The following is a 9,739-nucleotide window of genomic DNA, read 5'->3' as shown; positions in this document are numbered from 1 at the left end:
TAGTAGAGAACATCCACGATAAAGTAGGCAACTTTTGGTCGCTAATAAAAAAGCCCTGCCTTTACCGGAAGTATGTGCGCGTGACGTCACGAGTTGTAGGACTCCACACATATTCACATTGTTTTTAATGGGAGCCACCAGCAGTAACAACAATTCGGACCAAGAAAGCGACAATTTCCCCATTAATTTGAGCGAGGATGAAAGATTTGTGAATTAGGATATTGATAGTAAAGGACTAGAAGAAAAACAAAAAAAAACGCGACGGCTCCGGGAGACGGCAGTGTGAGCGTTTCAGATGTAATTAGACACATTTACTAGGATAATTGTGGAAGATCACTTATCTGCTTATTGTTTTAATAGTGTTTTAGTGAGATTGTAAAAACATACCTCGAGGTCGGATGGCTGCGGTGAACACGCCAGTGTCTCAGAGAGAAGCCGAGGAGCCAAACTCTTAGCTGCTGCAGGGCGACAAATAATCCAATGATTTCTCCGGTAAGATATATATCACAATTTCCCCATCCAAAAACATGCTGGTTGACGTAGAGAAAACATGTTCGCTTGACCGCTCTGTGTCAAAAACAAACAAAGAAACACCGGCTGTGTCTCGGTGCTAAAGACAGCTGCAATCCACCGCTTTCCACCAACAGCATTCTTCTTTATAATCTCCATTATTAAATGAAAAAATTGCAAAAGATTCAGCAACACAGATGTCCAAAATACTTTGTAATTGCGCGATGAAAAGAGATGACTTTTAGCCGTGTTTGGTGCTACGCTAATATGTCCCCTCCAACAGGTGATGTCACGCGTATGCGTCATGATTCCGCGACATTTTTAACAAGTAACTGGAGAGAAATTTAAAGGGTAACATTATCACAATTTCAGAAGGGTTAAAACCAATAAAAATCAGTTCCCAGTGGTTTATTTTATTTTTTGAAGTTTTTTTCAAAATGCTATCCATCATGGATTATCCCGAAAAAAGGCTTTAAGTGCCTGATTTTCGCTATCTGTAAATCCACCCGTCCATTTTCCTGTGACGTCATATAGTGACGCCAATACAAACAAACATGGCGGATAGAACAGCAAGATATAGCGACATTAGCACGGATTCAGACGTGGATTTCAGCAGATTCAACAGATTACGAATGTTTTGAAACGGATGGTTGGAGTGTGGAGGCAGATAGCGAAAACGAAATTGAAGAAGAAACTGAAGCTATTGAGCGAATAGCTATTGAAGATATTCGGCGATCGCCTTCTAACCAACGATTGCATCTTTTGACCACAGGAGCAACTTAAATCCATCGATTAGTAAGTGTTTGTTTAGCATAACATGTGGGTGGAGGGAAAGGCTGGAGGCAAATATAGCTACAAATGTACATACAGCTAGCCTAAATAGCATGTTAACATCGATTAGCTACCAGTCATGCCGTGACCAAATATGTCTGATTAGCACATAAGTCAATAACATCAACAAAACTCACCTTTGGGATTTCGTAGACTTTATCGTTGGAAATGCATCTGCTTTGAGTGTCGCAGGATATCCACACATCTCTGTGCCATCTGTCGTAGCATAGCTGTCGTCGGTAAAATGTGCAGAACAAACAAGGGCCTTTCGCATCTTTTGACCTTTGGTGTACTTGAATTCGTCGATTGGTATGTGTTTGTTTGGCATTAAATGTGGGTGGAGGGAAAGGCTGGATGCAAATATAGCTACAAATGAGGCATAACGATGCAATATGTACATACAGCTAGCCTAAATAGCATGTTAGCATCGATTAGCACGCCATGCTAATCGATGCACACTCCACGTAAGTCAACTTTAATCCGTCCCTGTTAGTGTTGTTACACCCTCCGACAACACACCGACGAGGCATGATGTCTCCAAGGGACGGAAAACAGTAGAAAAAACGGAAAATAACAGAGCTGATTTGACTTGTGTGTGTAATGTGTTTGAAAAAATGGTGGATTGCTTCCCATTGTAACGTCACAGGTGAAAGGTCATTGCTCCGACAGCAAACAATTGAAAGGCGTTTAAAATCGCCAAATTCACCCTTTTAGAGTTCGGAAATGGGTTAAAAAAACATATGGTCTTTTTTCTGCATCATCAAGATATATATTGACTCTTACATAGGTCTGGTGATAATGTTCTCCTTTAAAATTGCAATTTAGTAAACTAAAAAGGCCGTATTGGCATGTGTTGCAATGTTAATATTTCATCATTGATATGTAAACTCTCAGACTGCGTGGTCGGTAGTAGTGGCTTTCAGTAGGCCTTGAATTTAACAGTAGAAGATGAGAGGCACTACATACAACATCAAATATACATTCATATTAAACATGCTGTGTTTTTAAAGTACATTTAGCACAATCACTAAGTGTTTTTAAATCCCTGCAGCTTCCATGACTGTTACACACTTGTGTTTACTGTCCTGACACTTATGCCGGAACATCTTATCACACACAGTGCAACTAAATGTTTTTTCTCCAGTGTGTGTTCTCATGTGTGAGGACATGTTAGACTTTGTGGAGAAATGCTTCTTACAAACAGGGCAAGTCAAATTTTTCTCTCCAGTATGTGTTCTCATGTGTGCGGGCATCTTAGGCTTTGTGGAGAAACTCTTCTTACAAACAGAACAAGTAAAAGGTTTCTCTCCAGTGTGTGTTCTCATGTGTATGGAGATGTCAGGCTTTCTGGAGAAACACTTCTTACAAACAGAGCAAGTAAAAGGTTTCTCTCCAGTATGTGTTCTCATGTGTGAGATCATATGTTGCGTTGTGGAGAAATGCTTCTTACAAACAGAGCAAGTCAAAGGTTTCTCTCCAGTATGTGTTTTCATGTGTGAGGACATGTTAGACTTTGTGGAGAAACTCTTCTTACAAACAGAACAAGTAAAAGGTTTCTCTCCAGTGTGTGTTCTCATGTGTATGGAGATGTCAGGCTTTCTGGAGAAACACTTCTTACAAACAGAGCAAGTAAAAGGTTTCTCTCCAGTATGTGTTCTAATGTGTATGATCATATGTTGCGTTGTGGAGAAACGCTTCTTACAAACAGAACAAGTCAAAGGTTTCTCTCCAGTATGTGTTCTCATGTGTGAGGACATGTTAGACTTTCTGGAGAAATTATTCTTACAAACAGAGCAAGTAAAAGGTTTCTCTCCAGTGTGTGTTCTCATGTGTCTGGTCATGGCAGGCTTAATGGAAAAACTCTTCTTACAAACAGAGCAAGTAAAAGGTTTCTCTCCAGTATGTATTCTCATGTGTATTTTAATACAACTCTTGTGTCTAAATGATTTCCCACATTCAGAGCAGTCAAAGTATTTTTTATTAGTGTGATGTCTCGTATCACCTTTGGAGTCATTTTTACTCTCCAAAGGTTTTTGGATGTGGTCACTGTGATCAGAAGAGTGTGACATCGTGTGGTCCATGTCTGACAGTGGAGCAAAGATGCTGTCTGGTTCTGACTTTATATCTTCACAATGCTCTCCATCAGCTTCTGTGATGTGTTGACTTACAAGCTCCGCCCCTCTGTTCTCCTCACTTTGACTGTGATGAAGCTGTAAGGACTGAGCTTCATCTTCATCATTATCCTCCACCAACCTTTGAAGCTGCTCCCACAGTTCCTCCTCTTCCTCTTTAATGTGGGAGGGGTCCTGTAGCTCCTTCTGTCCCACACTGGAGCTCCACTCCTGCTGTTTGGAGGGAATCTCTTCATGACTCTCTGCTGACACCTGCTGGACGTCTGCAGAACATAAAACACAAATGAGGTGTTACTGTATTGAAGTTTGCAGTATTCAAACTATTCACATGTGAGCTAGGCCAAACAGACAGTGATGGGCAAGCGACCTGGAAAATGTAGTAAGCTAAGCTACAAGTTACTCTCCATTAAATGTAGCTAAGCTATCCTCAGAGAATTGTAGCAAGCTACACTACACGCTACACTGCAAAAGCAGCGTAAAAATACCCATCATCTCAAACAGGTAAATTCCCAAACAAAATGAAAATAGCTAAAATTGCACCAATTTATCAGACTGGAGACAAACACCAATTTACAAATTATAGACCTGTTTCTTTACTTCCACAATTTTGTAAAATCATTGAAAAACTGTCGGATTAGAAAGTTTTACAAACAAACATAAAATATTAGATGAGAACCAATATGTATACAGAGCTAATATTTCAACTTCGATGGCTGTAATAGAAATGACAGAAGAAATGACCAATGCAATAGATAGTAAAAAAAATAATATGCAGCAGCAGTGTTTATTGATCCAACTAAAGCATTTCACACTATTAATCACAATATTTTAATCAAAAAACTATACTGGTATGGCATCAGAGGGTTGGTCTTAAACTGGATTCGAAGATATTTAACCAACAGGAAACAATACGTGAAGCTAGACGAACACACTTCTACAACACTAAATATATCCTGTGGTGTACCTAAGGCAGGGGTGCCCACACTTTTTCTGCAGGCGAGCCACTTTTCAATTGACCAACTCGAGGGTATCTACCTCATTTATATATATCATTTATATTTATTTATTTATGAAAGAGACATTTTTGTAAACAAGTTAAATGTGTTTAATGATAATACAAGCATGTGTAACACATATAGATGTCTTTCTTTCACAAAGACAAGAATATAAGTTGGTGTATTACCTGATTCTGATGACTTGCATTGATTGGAATCAGACAGTAATGATGATAACGCCCACATTTTCAAATGGAGGAGAAAAAAAGTTGTCCTTTCTGTACAATACCACATGAAAGTGATTGGTTTTTGGCATCTAATTCATCCAGCTTCCATACACTTTACAAGAAAAACATTGGCGGCAAATTCCGTAGCTTGCTTGATTGACATTCACGGCACCCGAGGGTCTTGTGAGATGACGCTGGCTGCTGCCAGTTCATTATTATGAAAAAATGACAGAGAGGAAGGCGAGAAACACTTTTTATTTCAACAGACTTTCGCGCCGTCCCTTCCGTCAAAACTCTAAAGGCCGACTGCACATTTCCTATCTTCACAATAAAAGCCCTGCTTCATGCTGCCTGCGCTAACAAAATAAGAGTCTCGGAAAGCTGGCGTGCACAAGTGATGTGCACGCCAGCTTTCTGAGGGATCACTTGTGCACGCCAGTTTTCCGAGACTCTGTATTTAGTTAGCGCAGGCAGCATGAAGCAGGGCTTTTATTGTGAAGATAGGAAATGTGCAGTCGGCCTTTAGAGTTTTGACGGAAGGTACGGCACGAGAGTCTGTTGAAATAAAAAGTGTTTCTCACCTTCCTCTTGGTCATATTTTCATAATAATGATCTTGCAGCAGCCAGCGTCATCTCACAAGACCCTCCGGTACCGTGAATGTCATTTAAGTGACGTCTTGGTGAAGATTGATGATCACTCATTTTTAGGTCTATTTTTTTTAAAAGCCTGGCTGGAGATCGACTGACACACCCCCCGCGGTCGACTGGTAGCTCGCGATCGACGTAATGGGCACCCCTGGTCTAAAGAGTGTGATGGACCAAGTTGTACCAAAAGATTTAAAAAAAAGTCCATTTGTGTGTTGCAGAGACTGTTTGTGGCTGTGTTTACTAAACAGTGGTACCAGTGTGGTGGCTGGTTTTGCAGTCTTCTCTGTTATTGTTATGGGAGACACATTGCATCCTATCAGTAAGATAAGAGTTAAACCAAGACAGGGCTAAGTCTGACATACCAATTCGTGTTTTGATACGTTCTAATAAAATATTATGATCGACGGTATCGAAAGCAGCGCTAAGATCGAGGAGCAGCAACATAGATGACGCATCAGAATCCATCGTTAGCAATAGATCATTAGTCATTTTTGCGAGGGCTGTCTCCGTGGAGTTATTTGCCCTGAAACCGGATTGAAAGGTTTCACATAGATTGTTAGACGCTAAGTGTTCATTTAACTGCTCCGCAACAATTTTTTCAAGGATTTTTGAAATAAAGGGAAGGTGAGACACCGGTCGGTAGTTTACCATGAGGTCAGGATCGAGGTTAGGTCTTTTAAGAAGAGGATGAATAACCGCTTTTTTGAATGCTAGGGGAACAGTGCCCGAGGAGAGTGATAAGTTTATAATATTTAGCACTGATGGACCTAATAATACAAAGAGCTCCTTGATCAGTTTCCCAGGAAGAGGGTCAAGTAAACATGTTGTCTGTTTTATTCCATTTACACGTTGTAACAATTCCTCTAATGTTATTTCCTCAAAACGAGAGAAACTATTTTGGAGGGCAGTATCCGCCGTATATACAATCGTGTCAGTGTTAATAGAACCCCGTTGTAGCTGGGACGCATTGTCTTTAATCTCCTTTCTAATGACTTCAATTTTCTTACTAAAGAATTGCATAAAGTCATCAGCTGAGTGGGTTGAGCTACTGGAAGGAGTCCCTTGTTGGGTTAGCGATGCTACCGTACTAAACAAAAATTTAGGATCGTTTTTATTACGGTGGATGAGATTTGAGTAATATTTAGCTTTAGCTAAGGTAAGCATGCGTTTATAAGTTATTAAACCATCACTCCATGCTTGATGGTGCACCTCAAGTTTAGTCGTGCGCCATTTGTGTTCCAGCTTTCTACATAATAATTTCTGAGCTCTAGTTTCTTCTGTAAACCACGGGGTGCGCTTTTTTGGAGCCTTTTTTAACTTTAGCGGTGCTATGTTATCAATGGTTTCGCGCAGGGCGTCGTTAAAGTTGTTAATGAGGTTATCAATAGAGCCCACATACTTTGGGAATGGTGCCATTACCGAGGGCAGTAGGTCAGCAAGAGTTGTCGTTGTGGCTGTATTAATGTTGCGGCTGCTATAGCAGTTATTATTATTATTAGTTTGACGAACATGCGTCTGAACCTCGAATTTTATAAGGTAATGATCGGACAATACTTTAGTATACGGGAGTATCGTAACTTTGGAAGCGGTGATACCCCTGACAAGCACTAGGTCTATCGTATTACTGTTGCGATGCGTGGGTTCATTTATTATTTGTGTGAGACCACAGCTATCAATTACAGTCTGGAGCGCTACGCACGGTGGGTCCGATGGGGTATTCATATGGATATTAAAGTCCCCCATTATGATTATATTATCGGCGTGTGTCACTAGATCAGCAACGAACTCTGAGAATTCATTGATAAAGTCCGAATAGGGCCCTGGGGGGCGGTAGATAACAGCCAGGTGTAGAGGCAGCGGTGTGACAGACCTCATAGTAAGCACCTCAAACGATTTATATTTATTATTTATGTTAGGACTAAGGTTAAAGTTTTCGTTGTATATTAGTGCGACCCCCCCACCCCTTTTAAGCGGACGGGCAATATACGCATGTGTAAAGTTAGGAGGACATGCCTCATTTAGCGCAAAAAAGTCGTTTGGTTTAAGCCAGGTTTCGCTGAGACCGATGACGTTAAGATTGTTGTCTCTGATGATATCATTAACTAACAACGTTTTGGGAGACAATGATCTTATGTTTAAAAAACCTATATTATAGGTAGTGGGCTGTTTCAGGGAATTTTTGATCAAATTATCCGTAGTAGCAATATTAATAATTTTGTGTTTATTATGCCCAGTGCATTTAGTATAGTTACGACCATATCTAGGAATTGATACGACAGGAATTTTCCGATTGTTTGATTGTTGTTTTGATAAATTGCACGCATCATGGTTAGCCACCTCAGTAACGGGGATTTTCCGATTGTTTGTTTGTTGCTTTGATAAACTGCACGCATCATGGTTAGCCACCTCAGTAACGGGGATTTTCCGATTGTTTGTTTGTTGCTTTGATAAACTGCACGCATCATAGTTAGCCACCTCAGTAAAACACATGTCCAACTCTGAAACACTCAAAGCAGAAAAAACTTGTTCTAATTTAACTGACTCCTGCACACAACATGTTGTGTACAGCTTCCGCAATCGCACATACTAGATTGAAAGGCATACTGGGTGATACAGAGTACACTGATGGTTGTGATATAAACAACTTTAACACTTACTAATATGCGCCACGCTGTGAAGCCACACAATACAATATTGACAAACACATTTCGGGAGAACATCCTCACAGTAACACAACATAAACGCAACACAACAAATACCCAGAATCCTTTATATCCGTGACAATTCCTGAATATATTTTACACCCCCACACCCCCAACCCCGCCCACCTTACCGACGCACGGGGGTGGGGGTGGGGGGTGGCGGGGTTTTCTGCTAGCGGGGTTTATAAAATAGTCAGAATTGTCACGGATACAAAGGATTCTGGGTATTTCTTGTGTTGCTTTTATATTGTGTTACTGGGAGGATGTTCTCCCGAAATGTGTTCGTCAATCTTGTTTGATGTGACTTCACAGCGTGGTGCATATTACTAAGAGTGTTAAAATTGTTTATATCACAACCATTAGTGTAGTCTATGTCACCCAGTATGCCTTGCAGTCATGTGCGTGTTGCCGCGGAAGCCACACACATCATCTTGCTGGACTGACAAGCATATTTTACATGCTGTAGAAGGTGACAAAGCCAATGGCTTCATAGCACGCCCTAATACTTATTATCTGGGTGACTGCCGGCAGTCATTCTAGAGAATGATATTGTCTTCTTCGCTTTATGGCACGGGTCTTAAATGGCTCTTTGAATGGTAAAGGATACCGATCCCAGAACCATGTACAGGTGCTGGTCATATTATTAGAATATCATGAAAAAGTTGATTTATTTCAGTAATTCCATTTAGAAAGTCAAACTTGTAGAATGTATACATTCATTCCAAACAGACTGATACATTTCAAGTGTTTTTTTTGCCAAAAAGGAGACGATTTTAGCTGACAACCAATGAAAACCCTAAATTCAACACCTCAGAAAATTTGAATATGGTGAAAAGGTCAGATATTGAAGACACCTGGTGCCATACTCTAATTAGCTAACTAACTCAAAACACCTGAAAAAAGCCTTTACATGGTCTCTTGTTTTGATTCTGTATGACACACAGAGAAGACTGTGGGGAAGACTGCTGACTTGACAACTGTCCAAAAGATGACCATTGATACTAAGAAGGAGGACAAGACACAAAAGGTCATTGCCAAAGAGGTTGGATGTTCCCAGAGCTCTGTGTCCAAGTACATTAATAGAGAGGCGAAGGGAAGACAGAGATGTGGTAGAAAAAAGTGTACAAGCAAGAGGGATAACCGTGCCCTGGAGAGGATTGTCAAACAAAACCGATTCAAAAATGTGGGGGAGATCCACAAAGAGTGGACTGCAGCTGGAGTCAGTGCTTCAAGAACCACCACGCACCGACGTATGCAAGATATGGGCTTCAGCTGTCGCGTTCCTTGTGTAAAGCCACTCTTGAATAAGAGACAACATCAAAAGCGTCTCGCCTGGGCTCAAGACAAAAAGGACTGGACTGCTGCTGAGTGGTCCAAAGTTATGTTTTCAGATGAAAGTGAATTTTGTATCACCTTTGGAAATCAAGGTCCCAGAGTCTGGAAGAAGACAGGAGAGGCACAGAATCCACGTTGCCTGAAGTCCAGTGTCAAATTTCCACAATGGGTAATGGTCTGGGTGCCATGTCATCTGCTGGTGTTGGTCCACTGTGTTTCCTGAGGTCTAGGGTCAATGCAGCAGTCTACCAGGAAGTTTTAGAACACTTTATGCTGCCTGCCGCGGACCAATTTTATGGAGGTGAAGATTTCATTTTCCGACATGACTTGGCACCTGCACACATTGCCAAATCTACCAG

At 40.9% G+C, this 9,739-nt stretch overlaps 1 protein-coding gene across 1 annotated transcript; it reads right to left on the bottom strand.

Moving 5' to 3' along the window:
* Window positions 1-2,672: 2,672 nt before the first annotated feature.
* LOC133546619 (gastrula zinc finger protein xLCGF3.1-like) lies at window positions 2,673-8,367 on the bottom strand (the record flags this gene model as incomplete). Its single annotated transcript, XM_061892404.1, has 2 exons — window positions 8,351-8,367; window positions 2,673-3,279 (listed from the first exon to the last, which is right to left on the bottom strand). Coding segments are annotated over exons 1-2 (624 nt in total), but the record flags the coding sequence as incomplete, so codon positions are not given.
* Between the last annotated feature and the right edge of the window lie 1,372 nt (window positions 8,368-9,739).

This window comes from Nerophis ophidion, unplaced genomic scaffold (genome assembly GCF_033978795.1).
Source record: "Nerophis ophidion isolate RoL-2023_Sa unplaced genomic scaffold, RoL_Noph_v1.0 HiC_scaffold_34, whole genome shotgun sequence".
In the NCBI taxonomy this organism is placed as follows: domain Eukaryota; kingdom Metazoa; phylum Chordata; class Actinopteri; order Syngnathiformes; family Syngnathidae; genus Nerophis; species Nerophis ophidion.
The sequence above is the reverse complement of the archived record's forward strand: the minus strand, read 5'-3'. Positions and strand labels throughout refer to the sequence as shown.